This window comes from Heterodontus francisci, chromosome 7 (genome assembly GCF_036365525.1).
Source record: "Heterodontus francisci isolate sHetFra1 chromosome 7, sHetFra1.hap1, whole genome shotgun sequence".
Classification (NCBI taxonomy): Eukaryota; Metazoa; Chordata; class Chondrichthyes; order Heterodontiformes; family Heterodontidae; genus Heterodontus; species Heterodontus francisci.
Window position 1 is genome coordinate 73,957,844 of NC_090377.1, and position 23,594 is coordinate 73,981,437.

A 23,594-nucleotide genomic window follows, 5' to 3' on the forward strand; every position below is an offset into this window, starting at 1 on the left:
TAGTCCCTGCCCTGTTTTGAATTATTTCTCAGCCAGGTCAATATTGGAATGGTAGCTTCAATGTCCCCTATCTGGAGAGGGGAGAATTCTGCACAAATTCCCACTCCAAATCAATATCCAGGGATCCCTGCTGGAAATGTGCCCAAGTGAGGATGTGAACATGCTTGATGGTGTTTCAGCAGATGGTCAAATAGCCTCTTGGTTTCCTGTTGCGCCTTGCACAGAAAATGTGCAAAGTACCAGAGAAAACATATCCCAGCATAAGTCACTGCTGCAAAACAGGAAGGGAACAAAGAGCAAAGAAAGTGGTGAAGTAATATTTTTCAAATTTAATAAACTATCATGATTGTCATGTTGATCCTTTGAGTGATCAACATCAAAAACACAGACCATTCTTGACAAAAAGAAAGTTCTGTTTTCAGCTATAATAAAACCAAAAAAGTGCTGGAAATACTCAGCAGGTCTGGCAGCATCTGCGGAGAGAGAAGCAAAGTTAATGTTTCAGGTCAGTGACCTTTCATCAGAACTGGCAGAGGTTAGAAATGTAATAGGTTTTAAGCAAATAAAGTGAGGGTAGGGCAAAAGAGAACAAATAGGAAGGTGTTGATAGGACAGAGAGTTGCTATGGGAACCCATATGGGTCCTAGTTATGCCTGTCTTTTTGTGGGATATGTTGAACGTTCCTTGTTCCAGTCCTACTCAGGCCCCCTCCCCCAACTCTTTTTCCGGTACATTGATGGCTGTATTGGTGCCGTTTCCTGCTCCTGTCCTGAACTGGAAAACTTTATCAACTTTGCTTCCAATTTCCATCCTTCTCTCACCTTTACATGGTCCATCTCTGACACTTTGCTTCCCTTCCTCGACTTCTCTGTCTCCATCTCTGGGGATAGGCTGTCTACTAATATTCATTATAACCCCACTGACTCCCACAGCTACTTCGACTACATTTCTTCACACCCTGCTTCGTGTAAGGACTCCATTCCATTCTCAGTTTCTGACTCTGACGCATCTGCTCTGATGATGCAACCTTCCACAACAGCACTTGATGATATGTCTTCCTTTTTTCCTTAACCGATAATTCCTCCCCCCCCACCCCACAGTGGTTGACAGGACCCTCAACCGAGTCCGGCCCATTTCTCACACCTCTGCTCTCACCCCTTCCCTCCCTCCCAGAACCGCGACAGGGTTCCCCTTGTCCTCACTTTCCACCCCACCGGGCTCCACATCCATAGGATCATCCTCTGCCATGTCCAGCATGATGCCACTACCAAATGCATCTTCCCCTCCCCTGTCAGCATTCCGAAGGGATAGTTCCCTCCACGACACCCTGGTCCACTCCTCCATTACCCCCACCACCTTATCCCCTTCCCGCGGCACCTTACCTTGCAATTGCAGGAGGTGTAATACCTGCCCTTTTACCTCCTCTTTCCTCACTATCCAAGGCCCCAAACACTCCTTTCAGGTGAAGCAGCGATTTACTTGTACTTCTTTCAATATAATCTACTGTATTCGCCGCTCACAATGTGGTCTCCTCTACATTGGGGAGACCAAACACTGATTGTGTGACTGCTTTGCGGAACACCTCCACTCAGTCCGAAAACATGGCCCCATGCTTCCTGTCGCTTGCCATTTCAACAGCCCCTTGCCCCCCCCCCCACCCCCCCACTGCCCCTGCCGCTCTCATGCCCATATCTCTGTCCTGGGATTGATGCAGTGTTCCAGTAAACATCAATGCAAGCTTGAGGAACAGCACCTCATTTACCGATCAGGCACGCTACCGCCTAACGGACTGAACATTGAGTTCAATAATTTCAGAGCATGACTGGCTTCCCCCTTTTTTTAGTTTTACTTTGTATTTTTTATTTGTATTTTTTATTTGTATTTTTTTATTTTATTTTATTTTTTTTTTATTTTAGAGATACAGCACTGAAACAGGCCCTTCGGCCCACCGAGTCTGTGCCGACCATCAACCACCCATTATACTAATCCTACATTAATCCCATATTCCTACTCCATCCCCACCTTCCCTCAATTCCCCTACCACCTACCTAGACTAGCGGCAATTTACAATGGCCAATTTACCTATCAACTTGCAAGTCTTTGGCGGTGGGAGGAAACCGGAGCACCCGGCGAAAACCCACGCGGTCACCGGGAGAACTTGCAAACTCCGCACAGGGAGTACCCAGAATTGAACCTGGGTCGCTGGAGCTGTGAGGCTGCAGTGCTAACCACTGCGCCGCCTAGAATAAAATTTCCTTTTATTTTAGTTTGTTTCAACATTACACTTTTTTTTAATCATGCGCCTGCCCACTGTTTTTTCTTTTTTTTTCATGGTTTTGCTTGTGGCTAGGGCTTTCATTATTCTGTCATTTAACACTCTGCACTAACGCTTTGTATTTCACCATTAACACACTCTTTGTCTTAGCCTTTGCCCCATGGCCTCCTTGTCAGTTATTCTCTGTGATCCTCTGTCCTATCAAGTCCTTCCCATTTGTTCTCTTTTGCCCAACCCCAACTTTATTTGCTTAAAACCTATTACATTTCTAACCTTTGCCAGTTCTGATGAAAGGTCACTGACCTGAAATGTTAACTCTGTTTCTCTCTCCACAGATGCTGTCAGACCTGCTGAGTATTTCCAGCACTTTTTTGGTTTTATTTCAGATTTCCAGCATCTGCAGTATTTTGCTTTTATTCTGTTTTCAGCTGTTAGGTTGACATGTTCTTTACAGTCACACAAAGCTGTTATATATTTTATTTCTAGTTCTCTTTAAGGTTTACTGCATTGACCATACTTACACCACAATCCGTGTGCTCGTGGCAGCATCTGTAAAGGAGGTCATCAGCGCTGTAAAAGACAAGCTTGGTTCAGCGGAAGACCTAATTCTTGTGAAAATGAGCTCAGGTGGAGGTACGTACCACTATCTGCACTGTAAGACAAAGCTTTTGAATTATATTTTTTATATCTGTCAAAACAAATGTACTTGAAATGCTGATCATGCTATATTGTGTTGTATCAAGCAAAGAATTTAACATTTACTTCAACAATCAAACCCTGGTTTGTAGTTTTGTCTCAAAAGCTAACTTAAAAAAATGAAAGTGCCAATTAAGTGTTCTCTTCAGTCCACCAAACCACACATGCATATGCCCAAGCTAATGCCCACACCCCCACCACAACACACAACCCCCAACAAACCCCTCATACTGACCTGCAAGGATGGAGTTGGCTTTTCTACTGCAGCTTGGGTGTAAAACTGGTGTTACAAATGAACTGCACTTTATAGAAACCATTTCCATTGATTTCAGTTTTACGCCCTGGTGGTAAGTTGAAAGTCTACCCCAGGGAAACATATGCAAAAATCTCCTTTCTTCGCTTGAGGTCTGTTATACTTTGTACAGGCACGTGTTTCTTAATACGTTTATGAACATTTTTCTCCCCAGAATATATGTTTGTTGATCTATTTCTCTTTAGCTTTTGTTTCAAGGATTTGTTGTCTCTGCAGTCGTCTTCTTTCCCTGTTCATTATGATCTGGTCTTTTCATTTCCAGATGTCCCTGCCGAGCCTAGTAGTTTGCTTTCTTCCATGAAATTCATTTTTCAGTCTTTCTGTATCTGGTTTCTTAAATTGGCCTGTGGTGCAGGTTTAACAGATTCTGTAACATGACTGTAACAGATCATCGGGAATTATGTTTAAAGTTGTTAGATTTTTCACTTTTCCAACAAAAAAATCTTTTAGTTGTGTGAATGACAAATGCTGTATAGTTAGGATATTTTTACCATTGGCACTAGCGTCATACTGTAAGGAAAGACCGATCATCTGCCTTAACTGTGATGGGCCCTCATTGGATAATGGAAAATAAGAGAGACATCCTGAACTGTGTTTGATCTAGTGAGTTTTTAAACTTCTCATCTATGATGATTATCTAATCAAGTTCCTAGTATGTGCAGGTAAAACCATATTCTTCCATTTAAACAAAAGAGATATATTCTTAGCGGGAAGATTTCTGGCTTGAAGCTAAATATCAGAGCTATGTGGATGGCAAATCCAAACAGCTACTGGACATCCAAATAAGTTATTATCTTATTGGACCAAGAACCCAGATTCTTTGAAAAATTAATTAATGCTTAATTGTATTTTGGTTGAAAAAGTAAATCTTGACTCCCATTAAAAATTCTTGTAGATAATTGAAGATTTTGGTGTCATTTCTGGTCTGGCGGGGTCGAGATCATAATGTTTTATTTGAATTGATCTTTACCACAGAGGGCAGTTATGTTTAATACAATAAATGTTTAATGTTACGAAGCAAAATTACATGAATCTGTAGTACATTTACTTAGTTTCACTTTATATATTGAACAAAAGGAACAATTTACACTTGCTATATGTCTAATGCAAAATTGCTGCTATAGTGCTAAAAGAGTCACCGGGATTTGGAATGATCCAATAATTACATGTGTCCGTTCAGCTAAACAGCAAGATAATGTTGTCATTCTTTTAGGCAGAATATTATAAAGAGTGACAATTTTAATATAAAACTTAGTACTACATAATATGATTGCTAGTAGGGATGTAGTTTTTATACCAATCAATCCTTCAATATTTGGCAATATTGTTACATCTTAAGAATTTATATTTGCCTCTCTCTTAGGCCCCTCTCTGGCGTACAACCTTCCTTAGCCAAGAGGACAGGTAGGCAGTTTACTTTCAGGGCTCTGCCAATTCTGCTCTCCAACAGACTACAAGGCAGTGCATGATACTGATTGGATAACGTATCCAATTAATTTAATTTTGCTTCCCCAATTTCCCAACTGATGGATTCATCACCTTCTCTCTTTACCACCTTGCACTAGAGTACAGCAGCAAAGCTCAGGAGCATACCATAAGGTGGTTGAGAACAGTCAATCCTTATTCCACTGCTCTGTGGCACAGTGTGTTTGAACATCAATATCTGTGGCACTTGGAGATCTCTAAATCAAAGCAAGATTGTATTACACAGGTGGGGATGAACTCTTTGGATTTCACTTTTATTTTTCCCCATTTCTTTCAGAAAAAGTGGTGTTGAAGCCACATGATGTTTCAGTTTTTACAATACCGAATGTAAATGGACGGTTGTTTGTCTGTCCAAGGGAACAATTTGATTCTTTGGTATGTATATCCTTAACATCAGTAACACAGTTTGCATTTTTATCAAATGGTATCCTCTCCGTATATTTCTGCTATTTCATATTTTTGTGCATGTAGTTGACATTTTTATTGCATGTATTTGCATGTTTTTTCAAATTATGGAAAAGCACATTAACGTTTTCAAAAAAAATCATTAGCATTTTAGATCATAATAAGATGCACATTCAAGATTTCCTTTTGTACATGAGAACCTGAAACTAAGTAAGCATACATCTCAGAATGACTTTCCTTAATTTAAAAATCTACAATATTAAAGAGGAAATAAGAATACAAGTTATTTTTACTTTGCTCCCATGTCACAGATGATGCCAGTGCTGCTAGTTTGGTCTGAAAGGTGTTTGTTTAATGCTGTCCAACCAGAATTTCAATGCAGATAGCAGATTGTTTGTTAACGTCCAGTCAGCGACTGATATTGGGACACAAGTAATTGCACAGTGTCATAGAGACATACAGCACAGAAACAGGCCCTTCAGCCCACCGCGTCCATGCCGACCATAATGCCTATCTATACTAATCCCATTTGCCTGCATTAATTCCATATCCCTCTATGCCTTTCTCATTCAAGTACCTGTCCAGATGCCTCTTAAATGTCGCTACTGTTCCTGCCTCCACCACCTCCTCAGGCAGCTCATTCCAGACACCCACTATTCTTTGTGTGAAAAATTTACCCCTTTGATCCCCTTTAAACCTCCTCCCTCTCACCTTAAATCTATGCCCTCTAGTTTTAGTCACCCCTACCATGGGAAATGGACTCTGGCTATCTACCCTATCTATGCCTCTCATAATTTTATATACCTCTATCATGTCCCCTCTCAGCCTCCTTCGCTCCAGGGAAAACAGACCCAGCCTATCCAATCTCTCTTTATAACTCAGGCCCTCGAAACCAGGCAACATCCTTGTGAATCTTTTCAGCACCCTCTCTAGCTTAATCACATCTTTCCTGTAGTGTGCCGACCAGAACTGCACACAGTACTCCAAATGCGGCCTAACCAACGTTATGTACAACTGTAACATGACGTCCCAACTCTTGTACTCAGTGCCTCGACCACTGAAGGCAAGCATGCCATATGTCGTCTTCACCACCCTGTCTACCTGTGTTGCCACTTTCAGGGAACTATGTACTTGCACCCCAAGGTCTCTCTGCTCAACAACACTCCCCAGGGCCCTGCCATTCACTGTATATGTCCTGCCCTGGTTTAACTTCCCAAAATGCATCACTTCACACTTGTCTGCGTTAAATTCCATTTGCCACTCCCTTGCCCACTTTCCCAGTTGATCTATATCCTGTTGTAACCTTAGACAACCTTCTTCACTGTCCACTATACCACCAATGTTGGTGTCATCTGCAAACTTACTAATCATGCCCCTTACATTCACATCCAAGTCATTAATATATATGACAAACAACAGAGGGCCCAGCACTGTTCCCTGCGGCACACCACTGGTCACCTGCCTCCAATCTGACAAACAACCCTCCACTACCACCCTCTGCCTCCTATCACCAAGCCAATTTTGTATCCAATTTGCTAGCTCACCCTGGATCCCATGTGTTCGAACCTTCTGGACCAGCCTACCATGCGGGACCTTGTCAAAGGCCTTGCTAAAGTCCATGCAGACAACGTCCATCGCCCTGCCCTCGTCAATCCTCTTGGTCACCTCCTCGAAAAACTCAATCAAATTTGTGAGACATGATTTCCCACGCACAAAGCCATGCTGACTATCCCCAATCAGACCAGGCCTTTCCAGATGCATATAAATCCTGTCTCTCAGAATCCCTTCCAATAACTTTCTCACCACATCTGAAAAAAGTTCAGTTTAATATTAAAACAGTAAATGTTAACAAAGTTCATGATCCCGCTGCACAATTTCTGAACCTCTGTCGTCTCCCTGTGCCTGGTGCCTGTAGATCAGTGCATTTTTATATGCAGCTTTGAAAAGACTTGATTAATACATTTTAAGAAGTCCTATGATTTGAGACTCCGTCCGGTCCATCGGCCAACACTGTAGCTTTCAGGCTCGGTCATTAGGTAGCGAGATTACCTTAAGAGAAAAGTAGAACAAAAGAAAAGGCAAGAGAAAGATCACTGTCAGACAAGCACAGAATACTGTAAGGAGAAAAGATAAAAACTGTGGAAAGAGAAAAGGGGGAAAGATGCAACAGAGAAGAAAATTGGCAGCAAAGGGAATTCTACTTTTTTTTAAAAATTATGTAGGGGAAAAACATCATTGCAGAAAGGTAGCATACCAAAAGGGCTAACAACTAAACTGAGACAGGAAAAGAACTCCAGGAGAGGAAGAGGAAAAAAGGGCAGGATTATATTCAGTTCTTGGAGATGGCCATGGAGGTGAGGGGGGAGGGCAAACAAAATGGGAGGGGGCAGGTTCCCGGCGTTGCCCAGGCCCTCTGCCATTTTTTTCGGGGCAGGGAAGGCCAAGGATGGCCTTCCTGCCCCAGGCTAATTAATGGCTACTTTATGGCCTCTTCCTGCCTCCACCTTAATTTTGGTGAAGGCGGAGGGGCCAGCCATCACGGGGTGACGGGATAGTGGGGTCGGAGCGGTGTCCCTCCTTTGGGGAAATCCAGGGTCCTTGTAGGGCACCCCCTGGGGTGATTGCTGCCCCCCTGGAAGACCCTCCTACCCCACCCTCATCTTACCTCTTCAGTACTGCAGGCCCTCTTGCAGTACCACCAGTGGCCATTGCTCCCAGTGACACTGCTGGTACTGTAGAGCTGCCAGCCTTCTGTTTGGCCAGCAGCTTGTAGAGGTGGGAGTTCATCCCTTAAAGGGACAGTGTCCCTGATGGTGGGAGCTAATTGACTGCCTGATGTTAAATAGCTACGGGGGTCTGATGGAAGCTGAAGTGGGTTCTCCCCGCTTCCAGCCTGCCACCAGGATGTCCATCACTCAAATAAAATGCGGCCCAAAGTAGAGGAGAAAAAATTCAAAAATTGGGTTGGAGAATAGAGGGAGGGCAAAGAAAAATAGAGAACAACTTGCATTTATATTGCACATATAGGAAACTGTCGCATGGTGCTTCACCGAGGCATAAGCAAAGAAAAATGGTCACTAAGCTAAAGGAAAGATGAGGAGAGGTGACCAAAATGTTGGTCTTAAAGTAGCATAGGAAAGTGCAAAGTATGTGGGGTTTAGAGAAGGAATTCCACAAAGTAGAGTTAGGTGCTGGAGGTCCAATCACCAGTTTGGGGTGGGGAAGGCGGAGGGAGAGGGAGAGTGGTTGCACAATCGGCCATAGTTAGGAGGAATAGAGACTTTGGGGATAGCTGTACAGCTGGAGGAGGTTACAGAGAGGGGGGGAAGTGATGTCATGAGTCATAACGTCATAAAGTTATACAGCACAGAAAGAGACCCTTCGGCCCACTGTGTCTGTGCTGGCCATCAAGCTCATAGCCTTGTATACTATGGTGTTTCAAGTGCTCATCTAAATAATTCTTAATGTTGTGAGGGTTCCTGTCTCTACCACCCCTTCAGGCAGCGTGTCCCAGATTCCAACTACCCTCTGGGTGAAAACATTTTTCCTCAAATCTCCTCTAAACCTCCTGCCCCTTATCTTAAATCTATGCCCCCTGGTTATTGACACCTTCGCTAAGGGAATTGGTTTCTTCCTATCTATCCTATCAATGCCCCTCATAATTTTTTATACCTCAATCAGGACCCCCTCAGCCTTCTCTGTTCTAAGGAAAACAACCCTAGCCTATCCAATCTCTCTTCATAGCTGAAATTCTCCAGCCCAGGCAACATCCTGGTGAATCTCATCTGCACCCTCTCCAGTGCAATCACATGCTTCCTATAGTGTGGTGCCCAGAACTGGCATATGCCTTCCTAACCACCTTATCTACCTGTGCTGCTGCCTTCAGTGATCTATGGACAAGTACACCAAGGTTCCTCTGACCCTTTGTACTTCCTATGGTCCTACCATCCATTGAATATTCCCTTGCCTAGTTAGTACTCCCAAAATGCACCACATCTCACTTCTCAGGATTAAATTCCATTTGCCACTGCTCCACCCATCTTACCAGCCCATTGTCCTGTAATCTAAGGCTTTCCTCCTCACTATTTATGACACTACCAATTTTCGTGTCATCTGCAAACTTACTGATCATACCTCCTATATTCACGTCTAAATCATTAATGTACACTACAAACAGCAACGGTCCCAGCACTGATCCCTGTGGTACACCACTGGTCACAGGCTTCCACTCGCAACCCTTGACCATCACCCTCTGCCTCCTGCCACTAAGCCAATTTTGGATCCAATTTGCCAAATTGCCCTGGATCCCAAGGGCTCTTAGCTTCTTAACCAATCTCCCATGTGGGACCTTATCAAAAGCCTTACTAAAGTCCATGTAAACTACATCAACTGCTTTACCCTCATCTACACATCTAATCACCTCCTCGAAAAATTCAATTAAGTTTGTTAGACACGATCTCCCCCTGACAAAGCCATGCTGACTATCCCTGATTAATCCCCTCCTCTCCAAGTGGAGATTAATCCTGTCCCTCAGAAGTTTTTCCAATAGTTTCCCTACCACTGATGTTAGACTCACCGGCCTGTAATTACCTGGTTTATCCCTGATGCCCTTCTTGAATAATGGTACCACATTCGCTGTCCTCCAGTCCTCTGGTACCTTTCCTGTGGCTAGAGAGGATTCGAAGATTTGTGTCAGAGCCCCTGCTATCTCCTCCCTTGCCTCACATAACAGCCTGGGATACATCTCATCTGGGCCTGGGGATTTATCCACTTTTAAGCCCACTAAAACAGCTAATACTTCTTCCCTTTCAATGCTAAATTTGTTCAAGTATATCACAATCCCCCTCCCTGATCTCTATACTTACATCGTCCTTCTCCATAATGAACACAGATGAAAAGTAGTTATTTAAAACCTCACCTATGTCCACCAGTTCCACATACACATTGTCACTTTGGTCCCTAATGGGCCCTACTCTTTCCCTGGTTATCCTCTTGCCCTTAATATACTTATATACACCTTGGGATTTTCTTTTATCTTCCCCCCCCCCCACCCACCCCCCCAGTGTTTTTTCATGTCTCCTCTTCGCTCTTTAATTAGTTTTTTAAGTCCCCCTGTACACTTTCTATACTCCTCTAGGGCCTCCGCTGTTTTCAGCACTCTGAATCTGCCATAAGCCTCCTTTTTTGTCCTGATACAATCCTCTATATCCCTTGACATCCAGTGTTCCTTGGACTTGTTGGTCCTACCCTTCACTTTTACAGGAACATGTTGGCCTTGAACTCTCACAATTTCCTTTTTGAATGACTCCCACTGATCTGATGTAGACTTTCCTACATGTAACTGCTCCCAGTCCACTTTTGCCAGATCCTGTTTTATCATATTGAAATCGGCCATCCCCCAATTCAGTACCTTTATTTCCGGTCCATCTTTGTCCTTTTCAATAACTACCTTAAATCTTAGTTATGGTCACTATCCTGAAATGCTCCCCCACTGACACTTCTACCACTTGTCCGGCTTCATTCCCTAGGTCTAGTACTACCCCTTCTCTTGTAGGATTTTCTACATGCTGGTTCAAAAAGTTCTCCTGTATGTTCTTTAAGAATTCCGTCCCCTTTAAGCCTTTTGCAGTAAGACTATCCCAGTTGATATTGGGGAATTTGAAATTGCCTGCTATTACTACCCTATTATTTTTACACCTCTGAGATTTGCCTACATATGTGCTCCTCTATCTCTCCCTGACTGTTTGGAGGCCTGTAGTACTCTCCTAGCCAAGTGATTGTCTCGTTTTTGTTTTTATGTCCTACCTATATGGCCTCATTTGAGGAACCTTCTAAGATATCATCCCTCCTTACTGCAGTAATTGACTCCTTGATCAACAGTGCAGTGCCACCTCCTCTACCCCCTCCCTTATCATGCCCGAAGATTCTACACCCTGAATAGTGAGCTGCCAACCCTGCCCTTCCCTCAACCATATCTCTGTGATAGCAATAATACCATATTCCCATGTGCTAATCAATGCCCTCAATTCATCTGCCTTACTAGTAAGACTCCTTGCTTTAAAATAGATGCAATCCAGCCTTGCATTATTCGCTTGTGCCTTAACGGCTCATTTGCTGTGCCTTCCAGACTGTCTCAGTTTCTCTTCTATATTTGACTGTGCATTACCCCTACTGTATCTCCACTCTGTATTCCATCCCCCTGCCAAATTAGTTTAAACCCCACCCCCCAACAGCACTAGCAAACCTCCCAGCAAGGATGTTGGTCCCATTCTGGTTCAGGTGCAACCCATCCAACTTGTACGGGTCCCATCTTTGCCAGAAACAGACATAGTGATCCAGGAAACTAAAGGCCTCCCAACTGCACCATCTCCTCGTCACGCATTCATCTGCTCTATCCTCCTATTCCTATACTCAGTAGCATGTGGCACAAGCAGTAATCCAGAGATTACAACCTTTGAGGTCCTGCTTTTTAATCTGCTACCTAGCTCCTTAAATTCTTGTTGCAGGACCTCATCCCTCTTTCTACCTATGTCGTTGGTGCCAATTTGTATTACGACCTCTGACTGTTCACCCTTCCCCTTCAAATTGTCCTGCAGCCGCTCTGTGACATCCTTGACCCTAGCACCGGGGAGGCAACATCCATCTTGGAGTCACGTTTGCAACCACAGAAACGCCTATCTGTACCCCTTACGATAGAATCCCCTATCACCTATAGCTCTCCCACTCCTTTTCCTCCCCTCCTGTGCAGCTGAGCCACCCCTGGTGCCACAGACCTGGCTCTTGCTGCATTCCCCTGAGAAGCTATCTTCCCCCAACAGTATCCAAAGTGGAAAATCTGCTAGATAGGGAGATGGACCCAGGGGACTCCTGCACTACTTGCCTAGTTCTTCTACTCTGCCTGGTGGTCACCTATTCCCTTTCTTTACCTGCGGTGTGACCACCTCCCTGTACGTGCTATCCACGATGATCTCAGACTTGCAGATGCTCCACAGTGTCTCCAGCCGCCGCTCCAGATCCAAAACGCGGATTTCTAGTAGCTGCAGCTGGAGACACTTCTGCACACGTGTTCGCCCTGGACACTAGAATTGTCCCTGACTTCCCTAGAAGGAATTTACACACAAAAAAGACATTTTTAAATTTGAAGTATTCGGCGACCATGAGTCACTGTAGGCCAGAGAAGACAAGGGTGATGGGTAAATGAGACTTGTTGCAAGATAGGATATCAGCAGAAGGATTTATGATGGGATGGTGTTTATAGAGGGTGGAGGATGCAAGGCCAGCCAGAACAGCACTGGAGTAGTTGTCACTGAAGGTGACAAAGGCCTGGATGAGGTTTTGGCAGCAGATTGCTGTGCTACTGGAGGTGGGTAATGTTACTGAGGTAAATAACTTTGTGATGGAGAGCATATGGGGTCAGGAACACAGTTTAGGGTTGAAAAGGAAGCTAAGGTTGTGAGCAGTCTGGTTCAGTGTGCAACAGGTCACAGGAGGGATATGGAGTTGGTGAGAAGGGCACAGAGTTTGTGATGGGGATTGAATGTGATGACTTTAGTCTTCCCAATATTAACTGGAGAAAACTGCAGCTCAGTACCAGTAGTCTAAAAGCATAGACACAGTGGGCTGAGTTGTATGAGCCCTCCGATGCGGGGGTCGTGGTGGGGGAGCCCGGAAATTTCTTCCGGGAGAGGCCCGCCACGCCCTCCAACGCCGGGAAGGCTCTGCCGCATTTTACCAGCAGCGGCAAGGCCTCGGTGTGCTCCCCTGCCGCTTGGTGGTGGGGCCTTCATTTTAATATTCAAATCAAATTCAATGAATGCAAATTACCTTACTTAAACCGACGGCCATCCCACACCGATATTCCAGCCAGTGGCCAAAACTCCCGTGCCTTCGGATCTCCGTATGGAGGTCTGTAGCATCACAAGAACACTGGTGGGGAGGAGGGAGGACTGAAATTTTCAGGTCGCGAGTTGGGGGGAACGGTGAAAACCGTGATTGGTTGTGGGAATGGTTTGAGGGTCAAAGGCGCTGAAGTTGCAGGGTGAAAGTTTGGCCATTTTATTTACTGTTAGCTCAGTGAGGGGATGGGAGAGGGGTTTCAAAGTTACATTTACATTTCATTTCCAGTTTTAATTGCAGCAGCACTTTTAAATATTACAATTACCGGGAAGGGCTTGAAGCCAATGGCGCCTGCGCGGTGGCGCCGGACGCCTTTGCCAGTGATGGTGCGGCTGCCCCCTCTCCGTCATCGGGGGTGGGCCTTTCGTCCCCTCCATTTGAATGAGCCCCTGCGAGAAATATTGCAGGGGCTCAGCAATGGCGCATCCACGCCTGAAGACCGCCAACAACAGAGTGCGCCGCTGTGATTTTCGTCGCGCTCATAAATTTCAGCCCAAAGGAGGGATCAGGGGAGGTGATGGGGAGGCACTGCTGGATGTCGTTAGCGTATGTATCAGATCAAAGCTCTGCTGTCGTACCACATCCGGTCATGAATAGTGGTGGACAATTAAACAACTAACTGGAGGAAAAGACTCCACAAATATCCCCGTCCTCAATATTTCTGAAGTTCTGAAGAAGGGTCACTGACTTGAAACATTAACTCTGCTTCTCTCTCCACAGATGCTGCCAGACCTGCTGAGTATTTCCAGCATTTCTTGTTTTTATTTCAGATTTCCAGCATCTGCAGTATTTTGCTTTTATCCCCATCTTCAATGATGGGGGAACAGAGCACATCAGTGCGAAAGACAAGGCTGAAACATTTGTAACCAACTTCAGACAAAAGTGCTGAGTGGATGATCCATTTCTATCTCCTCTTGAGGTCCCCAGCATCACAGGTGCCAATATTCAGCCAATTCAATTCACTCCACGTGATATCAAGAAATGGCTGAACGCACAGGATACAGCAGAGACTATATGCCCTGACAATATCGCAACAGTAGTACTGAAGACTTGTGCTCCAGAACTAGCTGTGCCCCTAGCCAAGCTGTTCCAGTACAGCTGCAACACAGGCATCTACCCGACAATGTGGAAAATTGCCCAGGTTTGCCCTGTCCACAAAAGGCAGGACAAATCCAATCTGACCAATTCCCAGCCCATCAGTCTACACTCTATCATCAGCAAAGTGTTGGAAGGTGTCATCAACAGTGCTATCAAGCAACATTTACCCAGCAATAAAAACAAAGTGCTGGAAATACTCAGGTCTGGCAGCATCTGTGGAGAGAGAAGCAGAGTCAATGTTTGGGGTCTGGACCACAGTTATGAGAAAACTATTGGGAATAAAAAGCTACATTAATCAAAGAGCAGGGGGTATTTGTGCACAAATCATTCAATGGCAGGGCCGGTTGAGAAAATAGTTAAAAAGGCATGGGGATCTTGGGCTTTGTAAATAGATGCATAGAGTACAAAAACAAGGAGGTTATGATGAACCTTTATAAAACATTGGTTTGGCCTCATCCGGAATATCGTGTCCAATTCTGCGCACCGCACTTTAGGAATGATGTGATGCCATTAAAGAGGATGCAGTAAATAAGTGGACAATACATTGCCAAGGCAGAAGACCAATTCAAGTCTGCCTCACAGCAAGTAGATGTGCTGAAGAATAAGACAGAAGTAGCAAATAATACGTTGGGTGATTTGTAAAACGATCTCTGCCTAATTGGTGGATGTAAATTAAGCAGCCACGTGGTCCACGTAAATAACTCCATAAGTCTGACTACATGTACGAATTTTTAAACTGCTCAGATTTCAAGACAAGGGGCTGAATTTTTAGGTCCTGCCAAGCTCAGGAACAGAGGTGGGCGGGGCTGGAAAATTATGAGGTGGGCTGGGCCAATGTGAGTTCGGGGCCTGCATGACCACCCGCTGTTCGGGGCCTGCATGACCACCCGCTGTTCGGGGTCTGCATGACCACCCGCTGTTCGGGGTCTGCATGACCACCCGCTGTTCGGGGCCTGCATGACCACCCGCTGTTCGGGGCCTGCATGACCACCCGCTGTTCGGGGCCTGCATGACCACCCGCTGTTCGGGGCCTGCATGACCACCCGCTGTTCGGGGCCTGCATGACCATCCGCTGTTCGGGGCCTGCATGACCTCCCGCTGTTCGGGGCCTGCATGACCACCCGCTGCCATGAGGCGGGCAGGCAATTAGGCTCGTTAAGAGCTTTGTTAACTATGGATTAAGTTTCCTGACATGATGGAGGGCAGGTTAACTGCCTGGAGGCGGGGCCAATAACAAGCAGGCCTCATTCAGAGCCTCTAATCTGCACATGGCCAGGGTGTAATTTGTGTAATTGCTTCACGCTGCCTCCTCCAGTTGGTTCCAGGGTGACCTAAAAGGAAGGGAGACCAGGCTTCATGGGCCAACACCCTTTTTCCTCCTTTTATTCCCAGTGAACTGAGCATTCCCTGGGTGCAAAGAAGAGGAAAATCACCCTTAATATTTGATTAGTACCTACAGAAATATAGTGGTTTAATGGGAAGCTCTCGAAGCAGTAATATGGGGTCATATTGTCATCTAATCTCCAGCCAAAACTGATGGGAAAATATAAAGATTGTCTGCAAGCTCAAGTCCACCAGCAGGAGAAGTGAAACAAAACTTCTCACTTGGGAGAAATAGCGAGCTAATGATAGGTAAAGTTAATCTCAACTATTAACAAAACAGACAGAATTCATTCTATTTCATGCTTCTTTTTCCCTCTAGACTTTGGCCAGGGAGATAAAGTGGGAAAGTTGTTGGCTAGACAGCTGAAACAAGACAGGTGGATAGGGTAGCCTAGTGGTTGTACTAGCAACCCAAAGGACATGAGGTCAGAATCCACCATGGCATGTTGCCAAATTCAATTTTTAAAGTATGGTATAATTAGTGGGCTGCAATGATCATGAAAGCTGCTGGATTGTCATATAACCATTGTCCTAAACTTATATTAACTTATTGGCTGGTACTAGGAAAGGCGTCAAGCGGTGAAAAGTTTATTTCCTATTACTAAGGAAGGTAATTGTAATGCCTGGATTTAACTTGTTTTTTTAATGTGATTTCCCTTGCGATGCAGGTACACTTGTTGAAGATTACCCTAATGTTCCTAAACATTTTTTTGCAAATTGAAATCCCCCCTCCCCCCGCCCCCCCCCCCCCCAGATTAAGTTAAACCAAAATCCCAAAGAACAGAGTAGGTCTGCTGGATGCAAATTTATATCATTCAGCTTTGAAACCTTGATACATGGCACATTGGGTTTGCTCCATGGTAAAGGATGTGGGATAATTGAAGCTGAAGAGGGGTGCAGCACCTGAATTTGCAGAACTTAAGAATTTATTTTATATTCCTACAATAGGCTTGAAGTCCAAAAATGAAATTATATGCTTCTTTTGTAAATATCTACTTGCCTATGACTGCTGATTTAAAATGGACTTCTCGCATTCTATGGTAGCTCTCAATGGGAAATCCTCGTTTATTATAGACTGCAGGCCAATAATATTCCACAACTGAGAAACTAGGAACCAGCTGCAATAGGAATATAATAGAAAACAGAGTCCCTTAAATTGTTCCTCCAACTCAAGCTGGCCATAAACAATTTAAGAAGTGCTTGGAGGGCCGTTAAAGGGTTATTTCTTGGAGAGTATGCAGCCTTCAGAACACTTGAAGCTTAGCTCTTCTCCAACAAGAAACCAGGAAATTACACTTTGTCCATAGGATATTCAGTAAGGGGTGAGGCAGCATTATTTACAGAACGTGTAAGCTCTGGAAGAACAGTCTGGGACTTCAATTTATACAATTTAACAGGTTTTTTAAATACAAATTCATGTTTCCTATCTGGCAGTATATGGATGAGGTGGTTTCACCTGAAGATCCTCCACAGACTGTATTGTACGCTGCCTAGAATGGAACTATAAATATGATTTGATATCATTTTAGAAAAATGAAAATATGATTCCAACTAGCATAAGTCATCTACTTGTGTGCAATGATAATAGACTGCTCACATGATCAGTGGCTATGGCATTAATTAACAAATCTCTGGATCTGAGTTCCTAAAGCAGACAGCTTACATATTACGACAAGAGATGGAATCATTTCAAGACTCTGTCTTTTGTACTATCATCATATATTATATTGTAAATTAACATGTATACTGTAAGTACAAAGACATTTGTGATTGTGCAGCGTTATCCCTGTTGTCCTCCTTGACCCCTTTGCAACCTCTGGCGCCGTTGACCACACCACTCTTGTCTAATGCCTTTCCTCTGTTGAGCAGCTAAGTGGGATTCCCCTCACTTGGTTCCACTCTTGCCTATCAAATTATAACCAGCACATCTCCAGCAATGACTTCTCTTCCCCCATACCATTACTTGGGAGCCACACAAGAATCTATTCTTGACCTCCCTTCCTCTTCCTCATCTACATGCTGCCCCTTGGTGATGTGTCATCCTAAATACAGGGCCAGCTTCCATATGTACACTGACTGTCCATCAACTCTCCACAGTCTCTGGGCTGGATTTTAAGAAACCCTTGACGTCTGGATCTGTGGAGGCAGGGGCCTGGAGATGGCTCTGGTTGAGGCCCACCACCGACCTCAACACCGTCAGGGCTCGGCCCGATCCTCCCAGCAGCGGCCCTCCCACCGCTCGGCAATGGGACCGCAATCAGCATATGCAAATTAATAAAATTAATAGATTTACATATACTTGCGTCTAATCTTGGTGGCCCACTGCGATCTTCGGCCCAGTGGCTGGCACTCCCACAGCTTTGGATCCCTGACCGAGGAAACAAGGTGCCACACTGGTTGGGAGGGGGGAAGGAGGTACGTTTATCAGTGCGGGGGGTGGGGGGAACGGGGTCAAATAAACCTCATGGGTGTAGGGGATGGTGGGAAGTGTTGCACTTTAAACTTTGTGCAGTTTGCTGGGGAAGGGGTGAAGGTCAGACAGTAAAGGTAAGTGTTTTGGGAGGGGAAGGGCAAATAGTTAATGTAATTGTTATTGGGGGGTGGAAGAGGGGCAAAAGAAATGTATTCATTTAATTTTATTCAATATATCTTTAAATATTTAAATAAGCCAGTAGGGCTAACTGCCCTTTAAAAATGGTGTCAGCGCCTGCACATAGGCTGCTGACGCCATTGCCAGGGACGGAAAGCTCACCCCCTCCACGTGATTGGGGGGCGGGCGGTCTGCCCCAGTTAGTTAAAGGAGCCACCATGCTTGAGATTGCAGCGGCTCATTGGCGTGCAGCCCACCATCTTTTTAGAGCTTGCTGCCGAGATCAGCGGCGAACTCATAAATTCCAGCCCTCTGTTGTCAGACTGCCTGACCAACTTCTAGGAGTCAATTTTAACTGTTCCTGTCTAGTTGGCTCAAGTCGGCAGTGGGTCTGCCTCTGTTTTCCATCCTGCTGTTGAAGTCAATAGAAAGAAAAACCAGGTGAATGTAAAAGAGGTGGCTAACCCACTGCTGCTTGTTTCCCACCTGGCAAGAATTGTTAAAATTAACCCTCTGGCACATGAGCTGCAATTTCCTCCAGTTAAATATCACGAAGAACGAATCCTTTGTCTTCAGCCCACTCCTCGAAATTCATACCCTTGCCACTGATTCCATCATCCTCCCCCGTCAGTGACTTGGGTTGATCCAGACTCCTCAACATCTGAACTTCTGACCGTATATCCTCACTGTCACAAGAATGCCTTCTACCTCTGTAGCATTGCTAGCCTTCTCCACTACTTCTGTCCATATGCTGCTCAAGCTGTCATCTGGAGGTGAAAAAGGCATAGATGACTATTCTCTCCTGGTCAATCGCCCATCCTTCACACACTCTGTAAACCTCAGCTCTTCCAAAACTCTGTTACCATATCCTACCTCACGTCAAGTCCTTTGCACTCGCCATCCTGTCCCCACTGACCTACATTGGTTCACAATTTCCCCCAAAGGCTCAAATTTAAAATTCTCATCTTCATGTTTAAGTGCTGAATAGCCTTACCCCTCCCTATCCTATAACTCCCTCCAGCCCTACAATCCTCTGTGAACGTGTGTTTCTCGAACTCTGGCCTCTTGTACATCACTTGCTCCACCATTTGTGGCTGTTTTTACTGCCTAGGGCCCATGCTGTGGAATTTTCTACTTAAAACCCTCCACATCACTATTTTCCTTTAAGACGCTCCTTAAAACCCACCTCTTTGACTCCCTTCTAATATCTCCTCCTTTGCCATGGCACCCATTTTTATCTAATGCGCTTCTACAAAATGCCTTGGGGCATCTTATTTTTAAAAAAATCATGTTATGAATGCAAGTTATTGCAACAGTATTTTACCTATGTCTGTGAATCATTGAAATGTAAATAAATTTGATCAGTAGGTATAGCCTGTAGGAAATGGTCCACCATTGCAGTTCTGATGAAAGGTCACGGTCCTGAAATATTAACTCTCTTTCTCTCTCCACAGATGCTGCCAGACCTGCTGAGTATTTCCAACACTTTGTTTTTATTCCACCATTGTGAAGTTTTCTACTAATTTTGTCCTGCGGGTGGGAAGCTTTGCACACTAACGATACATATCAGAAATTCAGGCATGTGCTGCCCACTATTTTCCAACTACTTTGAAAATCAAGTATATTACATTCTCAAATTTCTGATATACAGAACTGCTGGGCAAATGTTCTCATCAGCAGCACAAAGTTCGAAAATTGCTGTTTATTGAGGACCCTATGTGAAATCAATAAACAATTTAAGATTATTAACGCAAATGCCAGAGAGCAAAGGACACTGGTTTCCTTTCACAGGATCTGCTTATGGCAACTGTTGTCAAACCATTTGCACAAAAAGAAGTGTTTGGAAAAAAAAAAGCCCAAACTATAATGATGATTAGCAAGTGGGCCATCGCCCTCCACACTCTTACATGCAGAAGCAAAGAATTATGTACAGGTGTAGTCATATTGCCACATCGAACATCTACAATCTGTTTAAGGATTTGAGTCATTATGATTTCGGACAAACTTTTGTTGGATTAAATGTATTTGCTGTTCCATTTCTCTGACCATAATTTTAGATTACATCACTTTTTATACTGCAGTGTATCTTGTACACTGTACAGGTTTTACCCATTGATGGAGTGCCTTTTGGCATGTCATGTTTGTCGTAAGGTCCACATTGCATCTAAAGATACCTTTTACTTAACTTTTGTTTTGGTATGGTCTTTTCCAGACACCAATGCCAGATCAAGAGGGTCCATCTACTGGAACAATGGCAACTTTTGAGTTGATGAGTTCTAAAGATTTAGCCTACCAGATGACGATTTATGACTGGGAGTTATTCAACTGTGTATCTGAGGTACAGTATTTTTAGTGTCACCTTCCATACAAACACAATTTTAGAATTTAGAATTACCCTTTATTTTACACACAATTCATTACTTTAAAGTTGATCAATTTTAAAGTCATAACCAATAAAAAATTTATTCATCTTGTGCAATTGAAAGAGGCTTAAAATGATTTTCATTCCACTAAATGACTTATGCTTTTGAAAGATCTACCCACTTTGACCCATTCTTTTGTCTTTTTCCCATATCCTTTCAAACTGTTCTTTTTAAAATATTTATCCACTTCCTCTTTAAAAGCTGCTATGGATTCTGCTTCAGTCAGTGTTTCTGGTATGGCATTCCATGTTGGCCTTCTGCAATAAAAAATGTTTTCCTGACCTCTCCCTTCATCCTTTAGTAGGAAAGAAGACATGTGGCAGGATTTTCCATTTTGGGTCAGGACCCTGATGTCAGGGTTAAGTTTGGGTCCGGACCCTACACTATGTTGGGAGCAGTCACCTGACATTGATTTTGCTGATGGCTAATTAGTGGCCAGAGGGCGCACTCACTGACCAATTAAGGTCAGCAGTCAGCCTCTCGAAGCTGGAGGGCCAGTATAGGCCCTCCAGCATGGAAGGAGCTGCAAGCCGCTGTTGCAGGTAAGGGGGAGAGAGGGTGCCTCCAACTTGAGGTACCCTCTCAGCAACTGCAAAAAATTTGAAATAAAAATTGGCCAAGCTGCCCAGACCATCATTGTGGATGGGGAGCCCCACCTAAGGGTAATCTATACCACAACTGTGGCCAGGTAGATGGTGAGGTGGGAGGCCTCAATGTCACCCCAGAGTGCTGGCCCTGCCCTGGTCTGTCGCTGGGAGGTCGACTAAAAAAAATTCCAGTTGGCCTCTGGCCAATGGCCGTAATTGGCCTTTTAATTACCTTAGCAAGCTACTTACTGCTTGTAAGCAGGTAGCCTTTCTGCCCCCAATCCTACCTTCCTGAAAATGGCTCGAGCAGGATGGTGATGGCAAACTAGCATGCCGGCCAGCAGTGTGAAATTACGTGCCTGCCCACCTCAGTTCCTGCCCTGTTGCCCTCCGAAAACCTTGCTCATGAAATGTTCAACTTATGTCCCATAGTTACTAAATCATCAACCAGTGGAAAGATTCCCCTTGTGTATCTTATTAAAACCCCTCATAAATTTTACTCTTCTCTGTTTCAGTAAAAAGAGCCCGAGTTTCCTTAGCCTGTCCTCCCAAGTAAAGTGTCTCATCCATAGTGTGATCTTAAGTCTCTTCTATATCTTCCACATGGCCTTGACATTATTCCTGAAGTAGAGGACTCAAGCAGGTACAGTAGCTTAGTGGTAATGTTACTACTGGACTAATAAACCGGAGGCCTGGACTAATGCTCTGGAGACATGGGTTCACATCCCACCATAGCAGCTGGTGGAATTTAAATTCAGTTAATTAATAGATCTGGAATAAAAAGCTAGTCTCAGTAGTGATGATCATGAAACTACTGGTTGTCTTTAGAACCCGTCTGTCACTAATGTCTTTCAGGGAACAAAATCTGCCATCCTGACCTGGTCTGGCCTAAAACTGACCCCAGCTGCACAGCAATGTAGTTGTCTCTTAATTGCTCTCTGAAATGGCCTAGCAAACCATTCAACTGTATCAAACAGCTACAGAAAAGTTGAATGATAAAACTGGATGGACCACCTGGCATTGACCTAGGCACTGGAAATGACAAAGGCACACCCAGCCCAGTTAACCCTGCAAAGTCCTCCTCACTAACATCTGGGACATGTGCCTAAATAGAGAGATCTGTCCCACAGACTACTCAAGCAACAGCCTGACACAGTCATACACACTGAATCATACCATGCAGCCAATATCCCAGGCTCTTCCATCGCCATTTCTGGGTATGCCCTGTTCCACTGTCAGGACAGACCCACTAGAGGTGGGGACACAGTGGTATACAGTCAGAAGGGAGTTGTCCTGGGAGTCCTCAACATTGACTCTGGACCCCACGAAGTCTCATGGCATCAGGTCAAACATGGAAACCTTCTGCTGATTACCACCTACCGCCCTCCCTAAACTGATGAATCAGTGCTCCTCCATGTTGAACTCCACTTGGAAGAAGCACTGAGGGTATCAAGGTACTCTGGGTGGGAGAGTTCAATGTCCATCACCAAGAGTAGCCCGGTAGTACCACTACTGACCGAGCTGGCCGAGTCCTAAAGAACATAGCTGCTAGACTGCGTCTGCAGCAGGTGGAGACAACCAACAAGAGGGAAAAATCTACTTCACCTTGTCCTCACCAATCTACCTGTCACAGATGCATCCGTCCACGACAGTATTGGTAGGAATTACCACTGTATACAGTCCTTGAGAAGGTGAAGTCCCATCTTTACATTGAGGACACAGTCCATCATGTTGTGGGCATTACCACCGTGCTACATGGAATAGATTCAAAACAGATCCAGCAGCTCAGACTGGGTGTCCTTGAACTGTTGGTTATCAGCAGCAGTAGAATTGTATTCAACCACAATCTGTAACCTCATGGCTGACCTATCCCTCACTGTACCATTACCATCAAACCAGGGGACCAACCCTGGTTCAACTAGGAGCACAAGAGAGCATGCCATGAGCAGGAGCAGCACTAGGCATACCTAAAAATGAGATGCCAGCCTAGTGAAGCTACAACACAGGACTAAACTGAGAAAGCTGCATGTGATAGATAGAGCTAAAGCAATCCCACAACCAATGGATCCGATCTAAGCTCTGCAGTCCTGCCACATTCAGTCATGAATGTAGGTGGACAGAGGAGGCAACTCCACAAACATCCCCATCCTCAACGATGACATAACCCAGCACGTCAGGGCAAAAGACAAGGCTGAAGCATCTGCAGCTATCTTCAGCCAGAAGTGCCGAGTGGACGCTCTATCTCGGCTTCCTCCTGAGGTCCTCAGCACCTTAGATACCAATCTTCGGCCAATTTTATTCACTGTGTGATATCAAGAAATGGCCCCAGACCTCATTTCAGCCTCAATCCAAACATGTACAACAGAGCTGAATTCCAGAAGTGAGGTGATAGTTACTGCCCTTGATATCAAGGCAGCATTTGACCAAGTATGGCATCAAGGAG

At 44.6% G+C, this 23,594-nt stretch overlaps 1 protein-coding gene across 4 annotated transcripts in view; it reads left to right on the forward strand.

Annotated features, from left to right (window-relative positions):
* rapgef4a (Rap guanine nucleotide exchange factor 4a) overlaps positions 1 to 23,594 on the forward strand; it is a 420,421-nt gene that overhangs the window by 361,315 nt on the left and 35,512 nt on the right. For all 4 annotated transcript variants that reach the window (XM_068035423.1, XM_068035424.1, XM_068035427.1 and 1 more), the window contains 3 exons: positions 2,762 to 2,908; positions 5,047 to 5,144; positions 20,354 to 20,479. In XM_068035423.1, coding sequence (XP_067891524.1) covers positions 2,762 to 2,908; positions 5,047 to 5,144; positions 20,354 to 20,479 — 371 coding nt within the window. The remainder of the gene's footprint in view (positions 1 to 2,761; positions 2,909 to 5,046; positions 5,145 to 20,353; positions 20,480 to 23,594) is intronic.